General features: G+C 41.2%; 2 protein-coding genes across 2 annotated transcripts in view; one reads left to right on the top strand and one right to left on the bottom strand.

Moving 5' to 3' along the window:
• LOC106654839 (insulin-like growth factor-binding protein complex acid labile subunit) overlaps nucleotides 1-26,704 on the top strand; it is a 272,241-nt gene that overhangs the window by 129,058 nt on the left and 116,479 nt on the right. The gene's annotated exons all lie outside the window — the stretch shown is intronic.
• On the bottom strand, nucleotides 5,935-9,533 carry LOC106654841. Its single transcript, XM_014374916.1, has 3 exons — nucleotides 9,141-9,533; nucleotides 7,300-8,273; nucleotides 5,935-7,214 (listed from the first exon to the last, which is right to left on the bottom strand). Exons 2-3 carry the CDS (start codon nucleotides 8,228-8,230, stop codon nucleotides 6,487-6,489), a joined length of 1,659 nt encoding a protein of 552 aa, XP_014230402.1. The 5' UTR covers nucleotides 8,231-8,273; nucleotides 9,141-9,533; the 3' UTR covers nucleotides 5,935-6,486.

Genomic DNA, 26,704 nt, shown 5'->3' with positions numbered 1-26,704 from the left:
CGTGTAAACATGCATCAACGGCGCTTTATCGAAAAAATCGTTTTTCGATATATTTTCAATCTTGGATAAAAGGCTTTGCTATCGTAAAAGCGTCCACACGGGCTGATATTACGTAAATAATTTTTTTTTCTTGGGGTTGCACACCGTACACTGCACACACACATCCACGCGACACGAGCGCGAAAAATGCGCATCCGCGTGGTGCCAGCGCGAGCTGCCCCCTCGTAAAATGACAATGAAACGCTCGACTCTCTCTCGTCGGCGTACATACATTATGCACACGCATCGCCAAGTACTTGGCGCGCAGCGATGAATTTTGAATTTCTATTTTTTACTTTTTGTCGTGCGATGCCTCAACGAATCAGCGGTAACGCGATTATGAACGATGCTTCGTCGCAAGCTCTTACGGGTTCGTTATGGTTCGCGATGTTCACTATATACTCGATGATGAATCGGAGCCTCAATTATACATACTTTTATATCACTTCCGAGTCCCCAAATCACGCACGAGTATGTATTTGCAAATGCAATAATGCTCCGAACCCGCGAACTAAAATAAACTCCCGAAAATTCGCGAAAATCACTTTTATTTTTTTCGTCGAAATATTCCCAGCGAAATTAATCCGTTGATAAATATCGGAGTCGACGCCGAGCCGGGGCACGCACGACGCGACGCGACAATATTCGAGCGTGCCCCGGCATACATGTAGTACGCGCGGCGACGATCGCTTGAGTTACCGCGCGCCTCGGTGCACTCGTATAATGTACGCAAAAACACGGAGCGAGAGGAGGCGGGGGGGGATATTTTCCGAATATTTTGCCGATGCGCAATTATCATCGAGCGTTTTATTACTCGTCCCGGGGGAGGTTTGGCCGTTTTATATACGTATATAGGTGGTGGTGAAATCGCGAGCGTAGGATCTGTGTGTGTGTATATACACGCGCGGAGGTCCTGATTCGGATCTTTCTATTGTTTTTCGTCGTCGATGCGCCGTTGACGAGAATATTTATTATTAACGCGCGCTCGTCAAGGCCCGAAAATATATAATGAAAATTTAGTGTTCGTGCGATTATATCGGGGTGCATAACGAACAGCTACACATTGATTGTGAATATAAATCGGACGACTATGGGCATGCATTTTCAAGAACTTCTAGAATGTAAATGGATTTCTGACATAAGTACAAAACTTTATTTTTTTTCATTTGGTTTCGACTGCGACATCTGGTGGTAAAATCCCCGAAGCTGCTCGTCGTCGATGAGAGCGTTGATAAATCATCTCTTACTTCACTGGTGCTTGCTTTTTTCTCATTTACTCGTTCGCGATTCGCGACACTCGCTCGGTCATTACAAGTTAATCGCCCGCACCAAACTCATCCGAAGAAGTCTGAAAAAAAAAACACGATCGTCGATTAGCAACTGCATCGAGAATCGAGCAAGCCGCGTCAAAATACACGGATAAACACAGTCGCCCGCACAAGTATCGGAATCGTACTGCACGTCGCAGGCGTTTACCTTCATCAAAGATCATCCCTCTTCCTATATAAGAGCCCCAGCGGCGGCGGTGGCAGGTATCGTGTCCGGCTTAAGCCTCGGGCACGGGGGGCTGTGTGGAAATCCATAACTCCACTTATACGCGCCGTCGACGAGACATTCCATCGTCGACGTCGTCGTCGTGCCGCTTCGAGTCGTCGGAGAGCTTCGGAGAGTATAATAGGCTGGGGGGGGGGAGGTTTGTCGGCAACGCAACACTCGATAACAGGTGCAACACACAGCTATATATATATACGTAATACGGCCGATGCGAACGACGCGCGCTTTAATACGGATTCCGATTTATACGCGTCTCGAGCAGCAACAGCAGCAGCAGCAGGACCATGTCGGGGCTCTCTCTCTCTCTCTCTCTCTCTGTGCTTCGGAGTGTGTATACGCGTTGCACACACAGGCCTTATAAGCCGATTAGGCGTATACAGTTTCCCGTTCTGCTCTCTTCCGCTGCAGCTCTCGCAGCAACAACCCCCGGTCCGTGTTGCGCCGTGCAGTTTGCTGAATTAACGCGGCTGCATAGCGACACTTGCGGCTCTCGGCTGGAGAGAGCTGCGCGCTGACAACGTACCCGTGCTTTATTCACGGTGGCGCCTGTGTGCAGCTTTTGTTTTTAAATACGCTGCTGCTGCAGTCTAGTCTCTCTCTCTCTCTTACTCGGGTGTGCCGTGCAGCTCTGGCCGATTAATTTTGTTCTTTTCGCTCTCGATCTCCCGCCGGCAACTGCGCGACGTGTATATACGAGGGAGAGCTTGCGCGCGGACGGATTTTTCTGACGCCCAAATAATAACGCCGTTGGAGCTGTACTCTCTGCTCGTCGCCGTCGCCGACTTTAATGTATATATCTCGAGCTTTCGGCAACTGATGTTGTGTAAATTGTTCGCTCGCTCGAGCTCGTCTGCAGCAGCAGCAGCACCAGCAACGTTTCGACGACTCTCTCTCTCTCTCTCTCTCTCTCTCTCTGCCTTCTGACTTGGAAATTTAAAGCGAAAATAATTATCAAGTGGTTACACACAGTGGCTTCACAGCGAATTTCCTAGATTTATGCGAGCGAGATTAATATTTTCGCTGCCGCGCACGCGAAATGATCCGACGACTGGTCGTTATATATACGTGTGCATCGCTCGAGCTCTGCGCGGAGCTAACGTAATTCTGCGCGGCGGAGATTTTGGCTGCTGCTCTGCCTGGAAAATTCGCAGAAGAAGCGTAGTCGCTGTGTTACATGCGCTCGGCGCGACGTTTTTGCCATCCTGTCCTGTCGCGTGCCCTGTCGCGCGGCTTAACGAAAAATTTATTATTAAATTATGAATTTTCTCGCGTGCACTCGCGTGAGGGCCGCGCCGCATCGGGGTTTTTTTTCTGTAGGCATGAGATTCCCCGGGACATCGAAATTATCAATCGTAGCAGAAATTTCCCAAAATTTTGCAAACCATCGCTGGTTTTCTCCGCGCGCGCGCGATTTACATACATCGGCTTAATCAGGCAAAATATTTCCAGATTTTCGAGCCTCGATTGCGCTCCGCGCGATGATTCGAAACGTAGCTATTTTTTTCTTTATTTATTTTTTTTTTTTTGTCAATCGACTAGTTGCTGCCGCCGCTGTACGTGTACCTGCATAAAGCTATACGTGTAAAAGACCAAAACAAAAAAATGGAAATCTATTTTATTTCTCCCGCGCGCGCGTCTGCGAATCAATTACTCACGCTATCGCTTACGCATACGAAACGCCAAAAAAAAAGGTAAAAAAATAAAATGCGTGCGAACGAAACGCGAGTAAAAACAAAAAAAAAAAACAACAACGAAAACAGCAACGAGAACAACAATAACAACGGGGGTGTTTGTGTACGGCATACGCAGCGCCAACACGATTCCATCGATACTAATACCAATTTTCGGGGGTAAAACTCTGCTTCTGCCGCGCTGCATGCCGTAGTACGTGTAAAGCGCAAAGATATTTATCGCCCTTGGCAAATCGTAACGATCCCTCCCTCCCCCAAACCCCTCAGTTTCTCTCTCTCTCTCTCTCTCTCTCTGCCGTTCGCAAATCCATTAAATGTGCACGCGTTAACATTGGCGCGCACGCGGGCGTAACGATATCGGTATTGGAACGCGAGACGAAATACAATAAAAACGTGTCAACGCGCGCGCGAACGGTACTGTAGGTGTGCAGCTGCAGCTGCAGTCTTTTTACGCGTCGCGTCGCCGAGCTCGACAGGGCGAGAGATTGTGTGGAGGAGAGCAAAAAAAAGGGAAAGAAAAAATAAATAAATAAAAGCGCGCGCGATCGGCCGAAATAGGAGGATGAATCATTAGTGCGACTGGTGCGCGATCGGCCGAAATAAAGGTGGTCCTTTGATGTATTTATATGCGCTGAGATAAGCCTTGATAGAAATGGCTCGACGTTTTATGGCTAGCTTTTAACCGAAGTAAAGGGCCATCTTTCGATTGTATAAATTTCGTCCATATTATCATTTGAAAACTCAATCAATGGTTATTATTAATTTTCTACATTTTAAATGTAAATCGTCAATTGAGTTAAATTTTTTACTTTGAATGCGTAACAGTCGAAGTATACATAGTTGATAACGGATTCGATCAAATGCTTTCCGTGCTTTAACTTATTATTTTTACTTTATTACTTGCAGATTTACAGGTAAAGGTACTCTCCATCTAGTGGTGAAAACTTAAAGAAGTATTCGAAATGGCATTTATGTGGTTTTTGTTTTATTGTATTGAGAGTGATTGGTTAGAATGCTCATCTAAATTTTTTTAAACAATAAAATAATTATTTTCAGATCATTTGAAATGATAAAATGCTCAATAATTTTAACATAATACTAATAGGAAAATCATTGAACACAAGTCAATTAATGGTAAGACCATTTAAACATTTTAAATCATTTTCTTTTGTTTATTGATTCACTATGGATGTACAGCATTTCTATGAGGGATATATCTCATTTTATTGTATCGCGCGATGTGTGTACGTGTGCGTGGTTTTCAGTTCCCGCGAGAGAAAGAAATAGAATGTAAGTCAAAAAGTTGAACGAGGCCGAGTGTTATAACGCAGCGCAATTGCTTGGACTTTTATTCGATGCTGTTGGGTGGGAGACAGAGACTGCAGCTCCGAAAACTCGAGTCTTACGTGTATAGACCGAAACTTGGAATATTCAAAAATTAAGCCATGAATCTTACGAGCTCCTCTCGTAATACAGTTGAAGATGTTTTGTTGGGAAAACAACATAACCGTTCACGAAGCTTTTCGTTGCGCGAGTTAGTTCGGGAAAAATATCTCGCTCTAGCAGTGGTATAGTAGTGACAGTAGTAGGCGCTTTTTTGTAAAAGTTTCGCCGCGAAATCGTTTTTCTACGCGTGCACAGCGCCCAGGAGGAGAGCGCACAATAATACACACTTTTTCTCGAGGCCAAAGAGGGATTCGCGCGTAATTTTATGGAGCGTACCGTCTGGATGGCGATGAAATGGCGCTGGGCGACGCATCGAGCAGCATCCACCCCACGTGCAAATCCTTGCGGAAAAATACAATGGGATCGTCGAATATATATGTACGTAGCGCGCGTGGCCGCAAAATCCGGAAATCTCACTTTGACGCACGATGACCGCCCGACCGGTGGCCTCTCGTCTTTCGAGTTGGCTTACACACACACGACCGCATCGACGCGAATTATAAACGGTCGAGAGGAGGAAGGGAGGCAGAGGGTTGAAATTCTACCCTCTGCTGCAGCTCCTACGCACGCGATCGTACAGAGTTTATATATATACGCGGGCACGAGTGTGCGAGCTGTCGTCGCGCTATGGCGTTAATTGCGGTTTTTCGAAATTATACGTACGTGCGACGCGTATAATATGCGAGTCGCTGCACCGCCGGACCGTCCGTCCTCATTCCCGGGGGAGGCGACATTCATGGCATCGGCACGCCGGTGAAGGGTAATCAGCAGGGGGAGGACGAGTACTCGATATTTCGAGTAAATCTGGTCGGGAAAATTCGAGTATCTGGGTGAGTTTCGGGTACCCAATTTTTTTTTTATCGAGTACTTGCACTTACAAAATGTGTAAATAGATAACTTTGATCTCGGAGAGCTTCTCTGGTAACGGGATTTTTTATTTCAAATGATTGGATGATTATCAATAAGAGAATTGGAACTATTTTGTTTAAATGTATTTATTTGAATTAAATGAAAAATATAAAGTATAAAAACATAATTATATGACAACACTAAATAATAATACACATTAAATAGTAGATTAAGTGCCTAGCAAGGATAAGTCAACCTGCACAGACACAATAAAAGTAGTAACTAAAACTATCATATTAAATTGTAAAATGTAATAAAATGTAAAAAAATGTAAAATCACTAACGATTTCGGACAGCCAATGATTAAAAATGCAGCATAAAATAACATTTTTTTACACTTTTTAACATTTTCTTACTTATGCAATCCGCATGTGATCGCATCGAGCACAGTAAGTGATTTTCGTGAAAAAAAAAGAATTGATTTTTATAAAAATTTAATTATTTACTGTCAAATTATGAAGGATATTATATAAACCAAATCCAGTCATTTCAGTACTCCTCAGTACATCTATAATGATGTTATAATGCTTCCTGCTGCATCAGAGTGAGGTCACTTTTTTCACAAAAATCACTTCCTGCGGTCGATGCGATTTCATGCGGGCTTGACCGGCATTTCAAACTCATAAGTCAATATTGTAACATTTAAGATTATTGTTACAGAATTTTATGTTTTTTTACACTTTTTTTACTTTTTCCATCTAACTTTAATGAGCTTGAATTCCTAGGGTTTTCATTTCTCTAATGAATCGGTAAACAAATGTAATAAACTGTAATAAAAATGAAAAAGTGTAGAAAAGCGTATCACATGTCCGAAATCGTTAGTAATCTTACATTTTTTTACACTTTTTTACTTTTCATCACAGTTCATATCATTATTATGTGGCATGTTTAAAACAAAATTTCCGGGGGTCCCAGAGATCGAGATTCTCGCCATATTACCATTTCCATTTGACAAGGTATCTTGCAAGGCCAACATGGCCTGAAAATTATTGTTCATCATCCGGACCCATTCCTTTAGTTCACCATTTCCATTTGACGAGAAAGGCCTCAGGTCCATTGGGTTGGACAGCCGGTACCAATCGTTTTGTCCGGGGTCGAGATTTTGACCATTTTCATTTGACAAGGGATCCGCCAGGTTCATTGGGGTGTGCATCCGGCTCCAATCGCTTAGTCCGAGGTTGAGATTTTGACCATTTCCATTCGAGAAGGGATCCGCCAGGCCCCTTAGTCCGCTTAGTCCGAGGTTGAGATTATGACCATTTCCATTTGACAAGGGATCCGCCAGGCCCATTGGGGTGTGCATCTGGTGCGAATTGTCTAGCCCGAGGTTGTGATTTTGATCAATTTCATTGCGCAAGCGTTCTCCCATGGCTCTCATTTGGGGGCGTATCCGTGCACAATATTCTTTCACGCGTATGAAGCTATCATCAACTACAATTAACGGAGATTTGCGGTTGAGATTTTGGTCATTTCCATTTGACCAGGGATTTCCCCTGGCCATTATTCGAGAGTGTTTCCGGCGCAAATTGTCGTTGAGATTTTGACGCTTGATGTTCTTATGAAGTGAAGGCGACTCTGTAAACATCGGAAAAAATAAATAAATAAATGTAACAATAAAAAATTAAAATATTAAATAAATGTATGATTAATTATAATTAACCTCTGAGACTAAAATCCACTGGTTCTCGTTGTACGGTACCAGAAGCTGTTTCTAGTTGATAATTTCGCTCGCCTGCTTTCATCCTTTCATACCTCGTCCGTGCGCTCAATCTTTTGTCTCTTGCATCCATGGATGCACGTTTGTTGAGCTTTGTGTTGGCATCGATCGAAGAGTCCGTCGATTTAACAGAATTTTTTGAAATGTCGCTCTGAGCATCCTGTCCGCTCAGATTGCGGAAAGCTGGATCGGCCCCTCTTCTCAGCAGCAAGGCGATCGCTTTCTTGTTGCGGCTGCGCGCGGCCAAGTGTAGCGGAGTGTCGCCCAATCTGTCCTGAGCATCCAACCGCACCAACTGATGCTTTCCGTCGAACAGCGCATCCACCAAGCCGCTGTACTTGATAGATCCGTACCTCTTGCTAGGTGTCGGGCTGTAATGCTCTTTCAGCAGAGGTTTGATTTTCTCGTATTCCTGCCCCAACGCTACGCATAGCGGTATCTCCTTGGCACTCTTCTTCTGGGCATCGTCGTGCTGAATTTTTTCGTCTATGCATTGGAAAAACCTCTCCATCGTGTCATATTGCGAGGGATTCGCGGCCATCGTGTGCAAGGGCGTCGATCCATCCTCGTTGGGCGCATTAGGATTTGCGCCTTGTTTCAGCAACTCTACGATCTGTTCTACATTATTTTGCTGTACGGCAAGGCGCAGCAGAGAGTTAGTCAGCCGCTCGTCGATACTATCGGACAGACTTAATCTCTCGATGCGGCCGCTCAGCTGCTCTAACTGTTGGGGAACTGTATTCCGGTTGTGGCTCTCAATGCGCGGTTGTTGGTCTCTTGAGTAGTTGGCTAGATGCTGATTGACCCACGACAGATTTAATTCGTCGATGTTGCTACGTAGCTGCTCTATCTGTTGTTCGTCTTCTAACTCCATGATGCAATGTTGTTACGAAGTCCGAGCACTCACACACAACGCTCTAAAAATTATTAAAAAAATGTTAAATACTTTCTTTATTTTTAGTCCGGACGCTGGCTGGGTTTTCGTGAAAATTTCCGACTCCACGGCATTTTTATACGTTTCTAGCCTTATTTTGATGCGCTGAATAGATTTTTCGAGGTTCATTTTTTCGAATCAGGTGCGTTTAAAAGTTATAAACAAATTAATTGTTTAAACGGCCATATCTTGTAAAATATTGAAGATAGATTAAAACAATTTGTTTTTATTTTATTTGTCATTAAAAAACGAAGAATTTCAATTAAATTAAATTAATTAAATTAAATTAAATCAATTAATTAAATTAATTGATTAAATTAAATTAAATTAATTGATTTAATTTAATTTAATTAATTTAATTTAATTGAAATTCTTCGTTTTTTAAAGACAAATAAAATAAAAACAAATTATTTTAATTTATCTTCAATATTTTACAAATTTATAAACAAATTAATTGTTTAAGCGGCCATATCTTGTAAAATATTGAAGATAGATTAAAACAATTTGTTTTTATTTTATTTGTCTTTAAAAAACGAAGAATTTCAATTAAATTAATTGATTTAATTTAATTGAATTAATTTAATTTAATTGAAATTCTTCGTTTTTTAATGACAAATAAAATAAAAACAAATTGTTTTAATCTATCTTCAATATTTTACAAGATATGGCCGCTTAAACAATTAATTTGGTAATAACTCTTAAACGCACATGTTCGAAAAAATCAACCTCGAAAAATCTATTCAGCGCATCAAAATACGGCTAGAAACGTATAAAAATGGCGTCGAGTCGGACATTTTTACGCAAACCCAGCCAGCGTACGAAATATTTCTTTGATACAAAAAAAACTCACCAACACGTGCTCGAAGTTATGATATTTTTTTCCACTCGCCACTGTCAGTACTATCTCTTCTTTTATTTTCTTGTTTTGTTTTATTTTGTTTACGATGCGGCGACGTAACGTTTACAGTTATAGCAGACTGTTTTTACGAATGTCACGAGCCCACGTGGACTGGTTATATATATATACACTGCTATATTTCAAGAGACTCAAAAATTAATAACACTTGGCCGCGACTAAGAGAGACTCTTTTGGCGAATATCGCCAGCCTCCGACGAAAATTCTTCAAAGCTATAAGAAATACAGCAACGTGTATATGTACTTATGCCTGCTCTACCACTATTAAAAAACGTATATGTGTTCAGCTTAAGAAACAGACACAGACAGGCGGATATACACGACGAAGCGGAAGAGTATCTGTTAGGCTGCGTTCACGCAAAAAGACTGCAGCGTTGCAAGGTGGTTCTATATTGGAACGCTGTATGCACAAGGCTATAAGCGTTGCACAGTGCACAGTACACAGTAGAACATAGGGGAAATGTGTTCGAACCTTAATATCTTTTCTATCTGACTGGAAACACTCATTAATAATTATATCATTCGAAAGCAAATAATTTTCCTATAACATATATTAATTTCATTAACTTTTAAGCGATTTGTGCTCACAGTACACTAAAAACTGCCAACCCCAAATTTTTTTTACCAAAAATCTTGTAATTTCACTTCGATCTTAAATTTTTGTCATTTTCACTACAGCCTGCTTAAACAATTTTTTTTCAACAAATGGTCAAAATTTAAGTTTATGGACCTAACGTTAATTAGATTATTTTAAAGAGAGTAGGTTTCTTCATATTTTTCTCTCAAATTGATGGTTTTTAACTATTAGAAAAACTATTGATCATTAGTATTAACTTTTCGCATTTATTTTCTTTATCTCAAACGATCGGATAATCTATACGCAGCACAGACCTCATATTGGGAAATGTGTCGTAGAAATTTTTGAGCCTAGATGGCGAAAGGAGATTGGGCCATAACACAGGGCTCTTATGGGGCCGAGCCTTAAAAAAATGTTTAAAAATTTATGAAAAATATTTTCAGGTATCGGATGCGATCAAAATAATCTTTATATACGTATATTGTTAGAAAAAAAGTTTCATGCAAAACAGTCTGTCCATTCATTTGCAATTAATTAATTACGACGTTTGGACTTGGGTATCTGCATGAAAAAAAAATCATTGAAATAATTACGTTATAGTAAAATATACGTATCAAGGAATGTGAGAGTAAAAAAATAAACAATTTTGAACAGTCAGGTAATTTTTAATACGGGAATAAAAATCGAAAAAATTTGAAAATTATTTTAAACTCCACAAACGATTTTGACTGGTCCGAATAACTGTGACGTCATACTTATAATGTAAGTCGGCTGCTGCGCGTAATTTGTATACCTATATATATGCGTCTACTGGTAAGTATGACGTCACGGTCCGCTCGCACAGTTTCGAGCGCTTTCGGTGCGTTTTCGGCCGTTTGAAAAGTTGCATTTTTTGAAACGATAAATTTTTAAGTAAAAACGCAATGAAAAATTAAAAAAAAAAATATTCATTGATAATTCATTTATGTTGATTTCAAAAATATCATTACTTTTTTTTATGCAATTACGCTATTCGGCTGCTATGGCTGTTTAAAGTGAGGTAATGAAGAGTCATAGCAGCCGTCAATTAACGTCAAATATCGGGTCCAAGCGTCGTAATTAATTAATTGCAAGTGAATGGACAGACTGTTTTGCATGAAACTTTTTTTCTAACAATATACGTATATAAAGATTATTTTGATCGCATCCGATACCTGAAAATATTTTTCATACATTTTTAAACATTTTTTCAAGGCTTGGCCCCATAAGAGCTCTGTGTTATGGCCCGATCTCCTTCCACCATCTAGGCTCAAAAATTTCTACCACGCATTTCCCAAAACACGTCGACGGTTTTTAGACATCGACTTTCCAAAGTGCAGTTGCACGCAATTAATCGTGTTCCCTCCGGTTTGTCACGCGCGCGCGGCCTATACCACCCGTTCATAGGCTGCATTCCGAATAATGACCGGTCTCTCTAATGGTATAGATTTGCTTTGAAAAAAAGAAGCGAAAAAAAATTGCCAACGACTCATCTAATCCGCAATCAATAAAACGCTCGCGTGGACGTACGCGGGGCTCTTTCATCACTTTAAGCCCGACAAAACTCGACAACAGCGGCATCGGCAGCTCGCGCGCTCTCCCTCTGTCACTACCTTGTAATTTAATCTCGTATTGCCGACAACTAGTGAGCTCGCGCGCGCGCGCGAAGCTTCAATAATTTCTCTTTCCGCAACGCGAATTAAAGTGCTTGCGTGCAAACTACCATTTACACGTACTGCACTGAACCACGGAAGGTCCTACAGCGCGATATAGGCGCATGTATCTTCGGAGCTCTGCCAGAAATCTATTATAATTTAACCGAAAATTTTAATACAGATTTGAGTTTAATTCAAGTGCTATGCTCTATGTCTTTCTCCCTTTCTACCCCGGGTACTGCGAGGCGCAGCAAGTGCACGCGCTGAGAGATATTAAACTGAAATTTACTCCATAGTTTTGCAGGCAACTATTATAAGGTTTTAGTTAATGTAGATCCGCATATGCAGTGGTGGTACTTTAAATGTTAGCTAGCTACGTACGCATTTTAATTGTACACTGTTGAAAAAACCTGTAAAGTAAGACTTTAAAATTTAAAGTAATAGATGTTGAATTTTTCAGGTACTTTTGTAGAAAGTCCTCGTCGAGAATTAATGGTTTAATCCGGAAATAGTATCTGCGTTTATTGTACGAAAAATGAATGATAAATCTGCAAGTGTCACAGACAAAATGATTTTATAAGGAAAAGAACCGTTTTAAGGAAGAGAACCGTGGTCGTCGGTCAGAAGTTAATACTGTTAAACTGATTTATTGGTTGCGTTAATTGTACCAAAAATTTATGAAAATTACATTAAATTTAATGCCAGCCTCTATCGCTAGATGGCGAGTACCTTCATCTGCAAATAAGCAAGTGATAAAGTAAAAGTAATTTCATAAAAGAAAACACACTTTAAAATTGAAATATTGAAAATTTACCGCTAATCACGAGCAAAACAATAATTTCATTTAATTCAATTTTGCATTAGAACTATAAAAAATTAAGAAAATCACATGAAAACCAATTTAAAGATTATTTTATGAAGCACATCGGATTGATTAATTCAAATCACATTAACTTGAACGCTTTATTTATATGTATTTGAATTTTTCCTCGGAACTTTCTCCGCATATAAATAATTAATTTTAAAGAAATTTTTTAGCAGTTTACTGCGCAAAAGCCTCGAAAAGTAAGATTATATTATTGTCGTCGCTACTCGAGGGCAATAATTTTTTTCAACAGTTCCCCGTATCCGAGTTTCCAAGCTCAACAATTTTTTTTTAAACGTCAATATTTTTTCATATAAAAACGTCGCACGACTAGTTTCTTGTGAATAATTATACTTGTGAGCTGCCAACGAAAGATAGCGCGTTAAAATATTGATAAAAACGCTCATTAATGACTTGGGGCACTCTCGAGGTAGAGAAAAAAAAATTTTTCAAAGAACTTTTCTACCTAAAAAAAAAAAAAAAGAAGTGGAAGAAGGAAACAGCTCTTGGTGTGCGCGACGTCGAGCTCAAAAGCCAACGGCACTAACAAGAAATAAACATCGCTTTACGCCCTTTGCGCGTAGCTGCGATGAAAAGAAAAAACAGAAAAAAAATAACCGGGTGAGATTATTTTTCAGATGTAAAATTACTCTGACGATGATCTTTGCCGCGTGCGTTTCCGGGAGTCGAAACGCTGCGAAATAAATGCAATCTATCTTCGAACTCCCACGCCGACGACGCGCGCGCCCGGAATCGAGTACTCTTGCTCGGCGCGTGCTATAAAGGATGCAAAAAGCAGCGCGCAGCTCTCTCGGCTGGAGCTTTTACAAATATCGATTAGAACGTGTACGTCAAGTTCCGACCGAAAATCGGCTTTGCTCTCGGGCGCAACTCTCAAAGTGTTGTGCGCGATATATATAGATATATATATATATATATATATATATATATATATATATATATATATATATATGCGCTAGAACGTTATATATGATATAAAGTGTAATTAACCCATTGAATCTCTGACCCATTTAGTTTACGGCGCAGCAGCAGCAGCTCTCGTCGCTTTGGCGGCAATCAGTTTATTACAAAGCCGCGCGTTTCGTTATTTCTCTCTCTCTCTCGGGTTCGAGCTCGTCGGAGCTTGATCCAACTCGGAGCTTCTCGGCTCGTAATATGAACTCGTCGACGCGACCCCCGTGGGTGAATGTACACATATATTCCTCGCTCTTTTACATCGATCGCTCGGCACTGGCCATAGCTATACGTTACGTGTAATATACTAATATGAATTTACAGCAAATATCTCTCAAACCCTTTGGCAGTTGTAATAAAGCTCGCACAAAGTGGCGATGTAGCGGGAAGAAAAAAGCGAGGCAATTTTTTTCTTTTTTTATTTTCATGCGCGGGCGAGTGGAAACGAGAGGGAGGAGCGTGGAAGATAAAACGTCGGGAGTGATGAAATGGTTTTTTACGTGCGTGACGCGACAAGACGACCAATACCTTTTACCGTAAGATAAGGGACGAGAAAGACCCCACTAGATCCGCCGAAATGAGATTGTAGGGCTCGAATAATTTTCGAGATTATGACGCATTAAGTTCGTGTCACGCTCTATTTTTTTTTATTTTACCATTTTTAAATGATGCGCATGGCAAACTACGAGCTATTGATTCGTCAATTTTCTCGATAACTCAATACGTCAATATTTTGATGTTTTTGAATCGCATTACCGAGTATCAATTACAGATTTCACTGTACTATTATTCGGAACCCATTGTCTCGAGAAAAAAAGCCAATTCATCTATTTTTGTTACAAACATATTATATGCGCGTATATCTTGTGAAAGACCTCCGAGCTTACGTTTATTAGAAAATGATGGACACTCAATGCGGGTGAAAGTGTAAATTAGTTTGGAAGCGAGTTTAATTACTAATTAACTACCGCAAGTCATCATTTATTATAAAGATTCGCCCTCTCTCCTCCCGAAAAAGATCGAGTAGTTGCACGTTGGCAAGTAGTAGTAGTAGTAGTAGGGAAAGTTTCCACACTGTGTGCGTGTGTGTGTGTGGATATTCTCCCTGCTCATCTCTTCGTCGTAGTCGTCGCAGCGAAATTTCTGCGGCAGGAGAGGCAATTTCGAAAACTTTAAAACTATTCTCTATTTCTATTCTTCTTGCGTGCTTGAATTTCAATTAAGGCCTTGGCTCGTCGTTTCTCATCGCGGAGAGGATAATTCTCAATTTGGGATGCATGAAATACAAGGGGGGCCGGATGCATTTCGTAGCTTAACTCGCGGCGCAAGAGATAGAGAGAGCGAGAGAGAGAGAGAGAGAGACTAAAACTAGCTAGAGCAGAGAGGAGAATAGAGAGCAAGAATACATTTATCGACGGATAGATTATCTTTTAACTGCCTCGCGACGTCTCGTGGTACAGATATACATTTGAAGTTAAACAAAGTGTACGAGTTTCAGCGCAGCTATAGCGAGCGATAAGAGGGAATTAAGGCACGTCGTTACATGTAGTCGCGTCGCGCTTCGCAGTCGCGAGCTAGCTGGGTGGGTGGTGGCTTCGAAATTTTCGTTAAAGCTGGCATTTGTGTCTCTTAACAAGCTATATCTCTCCCTCTCTGTATGCTTAAATAGTATATAGGAAACAATCGAGTAAGAGAGAGAGAGAGAGTTTAAAACGTATAAGTGGAGCAATTAACCAGGTAAGAAAAGCTTCGGGGCGCGCGCAGGGCGCAGAACGAAAACCGTGTACATAAAAGGGAGCACGAGATTGAGAAAGAGAAAAAGAAGAAGTAGAAGAAGAAGAAACAAGCGAAGCAGCTCTAGCTTTCCGTCGCGCGGGGGGTGAAAGAAGCAGAGCAAGAAAAAAAGAGCCCGAGAAGACAGTGAGAGAGAGAGAAAAGAAAAAAGAGAAAAAGGGAATCTTCGCAATTAGACGACGTGAAAGACAGAGCGAGCGAGAGAGAGAGAGAGAGGCAACCGCTCGGATAAAGAGGTGCTGCTGCGGTATATATACATGGCGTTTCTTCTTAAAAAGACATTGTCGCTTATTTCTCTCTAGGTTTTTTTTTTCTTGCTTGCCTCCCGTCTTCCCTGTGCGCCCACGCGTATAGCAGCAGCAACGGAGCTAACAGCAGCCCCGTACCGCAATACGTTTTTTTTTTCTTATTTTCGCACGCGCAGTTGTGTACGTTATATAGCCAACGCCTGACAACGACGACGACGACGCCACGACGCGTGTTATATAGTAGTATAACACCGGTAAAAATGATTTGACGAAGCGCGTCGACGCGAGCTCCGGGGGCTGCTGCTATAGCAGCGTGCATTGTGCAGCAAAAGTCTCTCTATATAGCAGCACGCCTGCCTTGCTGCGTGTGTAAGTTTGTTTAGTTATTCCGGGCTGAAGGGGCTGCTGCTGCTGCTGCTGCTGCACTACGTCGGCGGTTAGGCAACTTTCGCTTAGTTTAAAAGCTGCAGCGCGTATACGAATACGTATACATATATAGCTAGCTAGAGCTAGCTGCGATATCTAAAAACCATGGTATAGTTGCAGCGCGCGCGGCCCCTTTTCGCGTTCGAGGCAGCTGCAAATGAGATTCAAATTAAAAGTTTCATCGAGCCACTTGTCCAATGATTATATACATATATATGTGCGACGGGACACAAGAGCGCAGTGCACGAGGGGTGAAGAGGGAGGAGGAGAGATTTATATTTTATACGTATAAAAGCGCCAAGTGCTCCGGCTCGATTCGGAAAATAATGAAATAAGTTTATTAGCGGGGTGTGTGTGCACGAGCTGCAAAACATTACCACCGACGACGACGACGGGCGGCTGGCCGTGACACACAGACAGTATACACACCGGGGCCATTTGAATGTTCACAACGCTTCGTTATAACGTGACTTATTATAACTCGGCGCTGAGCTAACCGACACACACAAATACACAATAAATATATATACAATCGCGTGAGAGCTTCCAGCGTTGAGTATACATTCGCCCCCACTCCCTCTCTGGTCTGTATGTAAGTGCGACGGGATTAAATTAAATGTAGTGTCGAGCCGAGGCTCGGGCTCGACTCGGCGATGATAGCATTAAAACGAAATGCGCTGAATATTTGCCGGTGAGACTCCGCCGCTGCTGCTATACTGCTGCCTGCCTCGATCTCGTCGCGCGATAGTCGCGTGTATCGCGCAGGAAATTCAATAGGAAGAGAGAGAGATGCGCGCGGGGGCATTAATTATGAACGCGTTGAAAACGTGATGTAGATAGAAAAGAATGATCGCGTCGGACGAGGTGGATGGGGCGAGGAAAGCTCGCAGGACCTTAACGTCGGAAATTGCTTATAGCAGCTCGAAGCTGTATTATATTTATAGCTGCTGCTGCACTCTTCGATATAATTTCTGCGTTATGCCAGAGAGCAGCAGCAGCAGCAGCCCAAAGCTCTTAAAACCTATCGGCGCTTGCTACTCTAATTTTTCCTTCTTTTTTTTTTCTACGCCTCTCTTTCCATTTCAATGGAGTATCGAAAGGGGCGCGACGAAGCATTAATCCAATTACCCCGTAGCGACTAATACAATTCATTTTCGCGACTGAGCAGCAGCAGCAGGCAAGTACGGCTGGAGCTTCGAGAAGTGCGTTGTGCAGCATTAAAATTTTTGTATCTCGCCCAGCGAGCAGCGCGAAAAAAATCGAGAGCCTAATGCAGCGTTAAAAAAAAAATATTTTTGAAAAAAAAGTACCGATATCGGTCAATACTCTTTTGCCGAGAAAGAGAGACGTATTGCAAAACACGATCGTAACGGGGTTACAAGCCGTAAATACTACCCTGTACGCCAAACGCGCGTGTGTACTTATAAAATTCTACAGCACAAGTAGCTGGAGACCACAGAGGGGGAAAAAAAGGTAAAAAATTAACCTGACCAGATAATATACGAGCCTTCTCCTTATAGTACTACGGCGTATCACACCACAAAATCACGATAATCCCCCAGGTGCAGGGGTTTGGGGGGGGGGGGGATATATAAGGGCTTCCTAAAGCCCTTGAGAGAAAGAGAGAGACGAGAGCAAAAAGTGGCAAAGCCGATAAAACAAAAGAGATAAAGAGCCGTGCAACGCGTTATAAGATGAAAAAAATGCGACTCGACGCGCAGCAGCAGCAGTCGAGCTTTCTTCTTGCTACTTTTATGATTTTGACAGGATAAGAGGAGAAAAAGAAAAAAGAAGAGGAGGAAGGAAAACCTCCACGTCGCGAAGCTTCTCGTCATCTCTACCCTTTTAATGCGCGCACGTCGAGAGCTGCAAATTGTGTCGGATTTTTTTTTTTCGTCGAGATTGTATATTATCGAGTGACTTAGATCGATGATTTTAAAAGGGATAAACGATGGATCGTAAATTACAGACGCGTTCGAGACTCGGCGTTGTCTAAATTAGCAGCAAATTTCGTCCGCTAATAGAATTTAGTTAGTTGGGCACGTAGGTATGTTGGGTACTTCGTTTGCATATAGCAGGGCGCGTGGATCGCGTGACACGAGTAAATAAACCGAAATCACCGGGATTGTTGAATTTCATTGTTGTAGAGGCCTCTAGTTGTGTGTGTGTGTGTGTGTGTGACTATTTGACCAGCCCAGATTTTTCCAAAGCCATAAAAAATGAGCCTCATTTTTTTTTATCAGATTCTCGTTTGTTTCGTTTCGAACAATGCGCGAAACAGAAAGAAAAAACAAAATTTACAAGAAATCCGTGTCACTTACAAATAGAACGAAAATAAATATTGTCCGAGCCCTTGTATACATAAGCAAACAAGATTCTCTGTAAATTGTCTCTCTGGGCTCGTACACCTCGATCCTCCTCTAACAAGCCCACATATTATATTATAGAAAAGTCGTCGACTTATAAAAATCGACCGTCGTAAATTCCTTTTAATGCGATATCTCGAACGATTTTTCCTGACTTTAAATTCCAACGTAAACACACGCTATATATACGTAACATCGCGTCGAAAGTGACTGTAATGCGCCGAGATACGCGTTATATAATTCCGAGAGCAAACCTCGAAAAAATAATCCAAAGGTGTGATACCTTCATCTTTTTTCCGCAGCCGTCCCTTTTCTCCGCGCAGGGCTGATTGTATTTTCGTTCGCGATTCGACTCGTGCATGTGTGTGCGCAGCCGAAAAGACTTTTCGATTCTTTCCTTTCTTCCTTGTTCTCATCGCAGGGCACATTTTGGCAGAGCCGCGCTGCGCTGCGCACGCGGATACATATATAGATATTTCTCGGCTCTTTGTTCGCGAAAGCGAGAGAGCAAATTTTACGGGAAATGCTACGATGCGGATAATATACCATTGTCAATAGTACAGTAGGTGATTTCGATTTTTTTTTCTTTTTTTTTTCAGCCTCTGTAACGCGTACATATGTGTGTGTGTGTGTGTGTGTGTGTGCGAGAGCGTGTAGAGAGACGAGAATGGGATTATCACGGTTGATTTTTCGAAAAAGCCCTCCAACACATTAAATCTCGGAATCCCCTCGCTCTCGGCTTTTGTGCGTGTCCGCGCGGCGGCGCGAGCTTTCACACCTCTTCTCTCTCTCTCACTCACTCCGACACACTTGTTATTGAACTTGAAACTCGTTTAAATCGAATTTTTTTTTTATGTTTTCGTTCGAGGTCCTCGATTATTGGTTTTTAATTTCGTGTTGTGGGTCAAAAAAAAATTCTTCAATTTGGGGCGAAAAAGTCTTGGAATTCGTAATTGACGGGCATCGCGCGACTTTCTATTTATCCTTTGATTGCTGCTGTAATGAAACGAGTTATCTCTCAATAGTAATTCCAGAAATTACTTTTGTCTAGTGGTTGCATAAGAAATATCGTTTATCAAGTTTGGATTTGAAAAAAAAAAAAATAATATACACTTGCACCAAGGGGTTGTGTGACCCACTTTTACCAAGTCTCTCTCTCGCTCTCTCCTGCAGCCAAGATTTGAAAAGGAGTTGAAAAAGACATCGAAAGTAGAGTAGTAAGTCGCGAGTGTACCGATGCGTCACACGAGTCAACGTATTTCCTTAGTTTATATTCTTTTTCAAGTTGTTTGGTCAAGAGCATCCATAAATCGCTGCTGCTGCTGTTGTTGGCGATGTCGATGGCAATTTTATTTGCCCGAAAATTCGCCCGTACGCAAAGCAGCGATGATTCACGTGCTCTAATTTGGCCTCGAATCGATTTTTTCCTGGACTCGACGACGAGGAGCATCGTCCATTTCGACAATTATATAAATATACGTACCTATAAAGTCGTTGTCTCGCGCGCAGATGTTTTTTTTATTGGTCGCGCGGCTATATAGCTCACCTCCATTCTTCGGATATCTATCTCTCTCTCGAGAGTCATCGAAAGCGACACAAGCGCATCTGGAAATCGAGGGGACCGATGACGAAGAATATGCGTTTTTTTACGCGCGACTTAAGAGGCTTTCTATATAATAACGATCCTCGAATATTACACACACACGCATATGCTATGTATAAGCACTAAATAGATACTCCTTCATCATCGAATTTGATGGAAAGGTCGCGCAACACGCGTCGCGCAACAACAATATGTTTGATATCTAGCGAAAGAATATAACGAGGGTCTAACGAGCTGCTGCTCCTAGAGATCCGAAATTTCGATTAAACGCTCGAGAGGTATCGAGAAACGATGATCGGAGACCATGACGAGGGAGTTTTTTTCTCGGACAGATGATGATCGTCGAATTATTACACACACACACACACACACACACACACGTCATATCACACTTCCAGTCTTATACGCGTATTATATTATTAAATTATTTCTCGTAACGCGTGAGCAATCTGTATCAATGCTTTTATGTCTCGAAGGACAGCTCTTGAGAAATTGACCACGTAAACGCCTTAGAATGTATACAAAAACTAGCTCGTTTGCAATGCGGGAAGCGCGCAGTAGAATCCTTTTTTTTTTTTTTTTTTTAATGTCATATTATTTTGAAATTGCATATGATTGATAGATGCATGTTAACAATTTGCCTTGTTTGCCTTAATTAGTTCAATATTAAATAACATTAGAACGATTTTTAAAAATCATTAAATTAACACAGAAAAACTGACGAAGATGCGCAGAGCTGTGTTCGTTTTGTTGTTTACGTTTTGCATGACCTCTCCATGTATTGTCGAGCACGCGTTGATTTGCCGTGCCTGACATGCTAAATGGAATTACTTCGCAGTGGGCCTTGTTCGCACATAACCTTCGAATAAACACAGTTTTCCAAAATATAGTAGGCAGCGAGCATATCGCTGCTCACTGGTTATCTCGGGTTTGGTTAGTTTGATATGTGAAATCATCACGCAGAGGTTAATTGTTATCGTAATTTCAAGCGAGAAATATGGAATCCAATGATTTGCTTAATTGTGCCATCAGGTAATTTTTTACTTCATGAGAATGAAATTGTAAAAATATTACAACAACGAATTCATTTTATGGAGGTTATTTCAGAGTAGAAAAGGAGGCTAGTAATATGTCGCTTGTTGAAACTGATAGTGAAATGATTGACGAGAAACCCGATCTCAAAAACTTCCAATTCTTACCATTTCCACGAGAAAATTCAGTAAATTTGATGATTATATTTTTTGTAGTTGTTCTTTTAATGAAAATTCTCACATAGCTTTGATTTTTAAACAGACCCAAACAATAGAAAAATGTGAAGTAAATCCTAAAAGTGAACTTGATAACGAAGTGGAAATAGTTGTTGAATGTGAAGACGTCAAGCCCAACTTTGATTTATTAGCAGTGAAGAAAATTGACGGTTATTCTCCAAATCAAGTTAAACAGGAATATTTTGGAGACGATGAAGAACAATTGAATTTGATTTTCGACTGTAAAATTGTCGAACAAAATGAAACAAAAGAAATTACAAAAAAGTCTGACCTTCAACGTAGACTCGAATCCCGAATTAATACGGTGCCTAGTAGTAGCATCCACTTGTGTAAAGCATGTGGAAAAACATTTAAACGAAAAATTAATCTCGAAACTCACATTGATCGGGTGCATAATGGTATCGTACATAAATGCGATTTATGCGGAAAGAAATTCATACAAAAATGGTACCTCAAAATTCATGTCAATGCCGTGCACAATGGTAATGCACATAGATGCGATATATGCGAAAGAACATACATTCAAAAAAGTGATTTAAACAGGCATGTTGAATCGTTGCATTATGGTATCTCCCATGTATGTGACTTATGCGGGAAAAAATTCAAAACTTCACGTTCTCTTAAAATCCATATTGATGCGATACATAAAAAAATCACCCATACTTGCACTATATGTGGAAAAACTTATTCACAAAAAAATACTCTTCGAACCCACGTTGATGCGATACATAAAAAAATCACCCATACTTGCAGTATATGTGGAAAAACTCATTCAAAAAAAAATAATCTTCGTACCCACGTCGATATGGTGCATAACGATGCCACCCGCTCATGTGGTGTATGCGGAAAGAAATTTTTAAATCAACGTAGCGTGAGTAGGCATGTGAATTCATTACATCGTGGTATTACTCACTCGTGTGATGTGTGTGGAAAGTCATTTAGTCAAAAATATTGTCTCAAACTTCACATTGATTCGGTGCACAATGGTGTCACGTACGCGTGTGATATTTGCGGAAAGAAATTCAAAATTAAAAGATATCTTGTACAACATATCGATAAGGAGCACCTGTCGTGCATCTCAACGTATTGAATCTATAAGATTTAATGTAATCTCTTTATGTTAAAACAAAGTTTGAGTTGGAATGAAATCAATAAATTTTTTGAAGAAGAAAATTCATTTTAGTCATTAACTAAGCCCACAGAAACTGAGTCACTACAAAACTGTTCTCGCTATTTATACCGTCATTTTTTTTTAAAAGAGGATGTCACTGTGCAGTCGATTTTTTTCGTCTATTCTTCGCGAGCTGAACAATATAAATGAAGAAAGGGAGGGATAGGAGAGAAATTCCAGCTCGACTTTTTAAACGTGCAACCTATTAACGAGCCGATGATTCGTCTGGAAATATTTTTGCAATAACTCAGAGTATTACAGCACAAACAAGCATCATTGTGCCTCGCGCTCGAATACTCTGAAAAGTCCTTCACTCTCTCTCTCTTTCTCGGATGAGGTGTGCTATATGCGCGAGAGAGGACGAACAAGTTGTAACACGCAATAGAAATGATATTTATTCGCACGCGAGGGCGATCGCGTCGCGTTGCCTCGTCCACCGTGTATAACATTCGAGGGAATCCTTCAAAGTTGAATAATTTCGCGTCCGCAGCGAACCGAGAAGAAAAACTTGACAAATCGCGAACGTGAACGAGAGAGAGAGAGACGTCGTCGTGCCACGTATATAAAAAGCATTAGCAAAAGGAAGATCGATCATGTAAGTATACGAGCCAACCTAGCATTGCTCTTGCGTCGCTAGGGTATACACCATATACAATGGCATCTGGTCAACGTTAGATGCAGCTCGCACGTTATAATACCAAAACGATGTCGAGCGTCGCATTATATATTGTGTGTTGCGTGTGCTCGCCATGGTTTTCTTTCGAACAAAAAAAAAAAAGCCAAAAAAAAAAAAGCGAGACAGAGAGAGAAGCAGAGACATCGTCATTTGTCAGCGAGCCGATCGCCGCTGCCGCCTTGCTGCAGCTTCTTCTTCGGGTCAGCCGCGTGAGCTACAATATTATAGTGTGCTCGCGCGAGTGTGAAGTTTCGCGCCTGCTGCCTGCTGTTACTACTACACTTTTCAATATGTACAGCGCCCAACGACACAATACTGGAAAAATGATACAGTATGCGAGAGGTACACGTGTATCTCCTGTGTGCGTCGTCGTCGTCGTCGTCGTCGTCGGTCACGCCTTGTATCCTCCTATAATGCTACGTACCTTTAAAATCTATATAGCCGCGCTGCCGGAGCAACTGAATTATCTATCTATCTAGCCCCATGTATACTGCACGCAGCCTCGAGAAACTTTTCCCTCGGCGTGTGCTGCTGCTATATACCTGCTGGATATATATAAGCTGCAGCGTTGCCGCCTGCGAAGAATAAACACCTTTGCCGATTTTGTATTCCGTGCGCGCGGTGAGCTTTTCTCTCTCTTTCTTCTTATTCGTCTCTTTTTTTTTTAGCTGCTGTGCGCGTGTGTGCCTCGTAATCCTCGCGGGTATAAATGTGTGCGACGTTTTATACGTACGTATCGACGCACATACGCGTGCTGGACACACGACTTTTTATCCAGATTCCATCTTTGTTTCTTTTCTTTTTTTTTTTCATTCGATCCACCGATGCTCGCAATAATCGCAATCGAGCTCGACACTGCCTCGATAATTGTTGCTTTTATATACGTAAGCGAATGTACAAGCGATTACGTGAATATCGATACACGCGCCGCTGCCGTGAGAGCTCCTACATACATATAAGTTGATGAACGAAGGATTTACCTCGTTAATTTTTTTTCTCGCTCTCTATGGGATAACACGAGCAAAAAGAAAAATAACATCGCGATCGAAACGACCTTCGAGCGTTGCCGCTGCTTCTGCAACGAGCTGAACGCGGCCGAGCTCACTGATTTATTACATTGATTATATTGCTTTTCCGCTGCAATACACATACACACACGGTCGAGCTGTGTAGTGGTGGTGGTGGTGGTTGCGCCCGGCACTACCATATTATATGTAATACGTGATATTTATTGCTTAGCGACGTGTGTGCGTACATATAGCTCGCTATACGTAACGCGGTTAAGTGAATTTTCTCGAAAATGAAAATTTGACGTCGACAACAACAACGACGAAGAAAAAAGAAAGAAAGGAGCGCAGCTGCGCACTGCAACAACGAAGTCAAGAGCCTGGGAGTAAAAAATTCATTTCAAAGACATTAAATTTGCGCGAAAGCTCCTGCATTTTCAATCAATGCGGCGCGTCCATGCGCGAGCAGCGTAGCATCGAGTGCTTATTATTGATTTCAAATATTACATATTTCATTTCCGCGCGTCCACGCGTACACAGCCGGAGCTATATATATACCTCTACCCCCCTCGTGTAATTGAGTTCCGCCTATGTGTGTGTGCAGTGTTCGACGCTCAAAAACAATTAATAAACGCATTAAAAATACGAGCGTAACTCGAGGAGCTGCAGACCTTAAAAGCAATTCAATTTTACGTTTTTTTCTTTTTTTTGTTTGTTTTTTTTTCCAACCAATCTGAAATTCCGAAATTCAATATATCCTCGAATAAGCAGAGGCCTCTCTCTCTCTCTCTCTCGCTCGCCTTCTCCTGGGTAAAGTACATCTCAAATCGAATGCAGCAGGCAGCAGCAGTGGCAGCAAACGGAGATAGCCTCTACTCTCTTTCGCAGCAGCACAGCTCGCCTCGCACACTTACAAAGTCAACGAAGCCTAGCCAGCCGCGCGGACTCAAGGCAAGCGGAAAATTCGTAAAAAAAAACCATGCGCGCGCGCGCGCGCGAGAACGTGTGCGGAGAGTGAAAAAAACGACGAAAGAAGGAGGCGAATAAAAAGGAAGAAAAGATCAAGAGTGAGAATAAGAGAGTAGAGGAATGATTTGAAATTTCGCCTTGAAGTAGTTCTAGCCTCTCTCTCTCTCGCTCACTCCTTTCCACGATCCTCTTTTTTCTCTCGCTCGCTCGTCTACGGCCAGACGGACATCCACACACACACACACACGCGCAGACAAACTGAGAGGAGATAGCCAAACCAGAGAGACAGAGAGAGAAAGAGAGTCGAGCTGGAAAAACGAGCGTTCACCCCGGCTCTTCTTTTCCTTCTCGGACTAGCTCTCTGGCTTATATATAAAATGTTTATACATCGGAGAGAGAAAGACGGAGAGTACTGCCCGAGCAAAAGAGCAGCAGCAGCAGACGCGAGAGGACGTAGCTGAATTTATATTAGCTCGGAGAGAACGAAGAAAGTGCAGCGATAGGCGAGAGTGAAAAATATTCGCCCGCACGAGGGTGGTCGGCCCGGTGTCACCAGCCTTTTTATATAAGAAAAATCGTCCTGCTCGTCGTCGTCGTTGTCTTATTATAATTTGGCTCGCGCGCGAAAGCTCCAAAATGTTATAATACCATACACGTGCGCGGGCGCAGGGCGGAAAAATTGCCTGCGACAGCGATATAACATGAAATTGACCAAAACCAATTATGAGAACTGCACGATCGCATAGAGGTGAGAGATTTCTTATGGTATTCGTGGCCATAGTGTATGAGTATTATAATGTACCAAAGTCTTCAAAGTTTCGTATTATATACTAATACTTTTTTTTCCACTTGTGAGTTTACAATACTCCATCTGTTGATGCAATGAAAAAGCTTCCAATCAAATATGACACCGTTGATTATTAGAGATTCCTTCGTTTTTTATTGAATAGCCCCCCTCTCAAATCTACAAAAAATTTCGCATTAAAATATAAGTTCGTACGTGTCCAACTTTAGATATAATCGGCTAAGAAACGAAGTCGAATTTGTTGAAAGTATATGTAATCTTTAGATTACGCAATAAACCTAAAATATGAAAAATGTTATGAGATATTTTGATCAATTCTGTATTTCAATCAACAGGGCCGGATTTAATAATTTGCCGCCGTACGCCACGGGGCTGCCGCCTATGTAAAAATTTTCGTTTGTACATCACTTGCATTATAATCATATGTAGGTAAATAATTGAAACAATGGAAAAATTTTTTAATTGAGAAAATTGTCAAATTTATTAAAATTATAATTAAATCGAATGAGATCACATCTTAGGTTTAACAATTAAAATTTAAAATTTTTTGGTTGCGACTATCATTTATAATTTTTTTTAATTTATGTGTACTTTTCTCATTTTTGCCGATGAAAATTTATTAATAATTTCTTCTTCATCAAGATTTACCGTCAAGTCACGTTCTATGCTCAACAAAGCTAGTGCGTTGAGTCTTTCTTGCGTTTGAGTGGATCTTAAAACACTTTTAAGGCGTTTGAGGGTTGAAAATGACCTTTCCCCCGAACAGTTTGTCACCATCATAGACAGATAAATAGTTAGTGCAGTGTAATAATTTGGAAACAAATCGACAAAATTCTTCTCATGCAACATATGGCAAATTTCTGCAGCTGATATCTTTTCAATATTTTTTTCTTTTAAGTAAGCACTCAAATGCTTGCACTCATTAATCATAGTTTCATCTAAATCGTCAGAATATTTATCTATTAGCCGTTGAGCTCTTTTAGCAATATCATCTGAAGAAATTGTGTGAATTTTCATTAAAAACCCGAACAAGGAATCAAGCTTCTTATACGCTTTAACACGTTTTTCTAGCTCG

This window comes from Trichogramma pretiosum, unplaced genomic scaffold (genome assembly GCF_000599845.2).
Source record: "Trichogramma pretiosum strain Unisexual culture from Peru unplaced genomic scaffold, Tpre_2.0 scaffold23, whole genome shotgun sequence".
NCBI lineage: Eukaryota > Metazoa > Arthropoda > Insecta > Hymenoptera > Trichogrammatidae > Trichogramma > Trichogramma pretiosum.
Note: the sequence above shows the minus strand (reverse complement) of the source record. Positions and strands in the feature narration are given on the sequence as shown.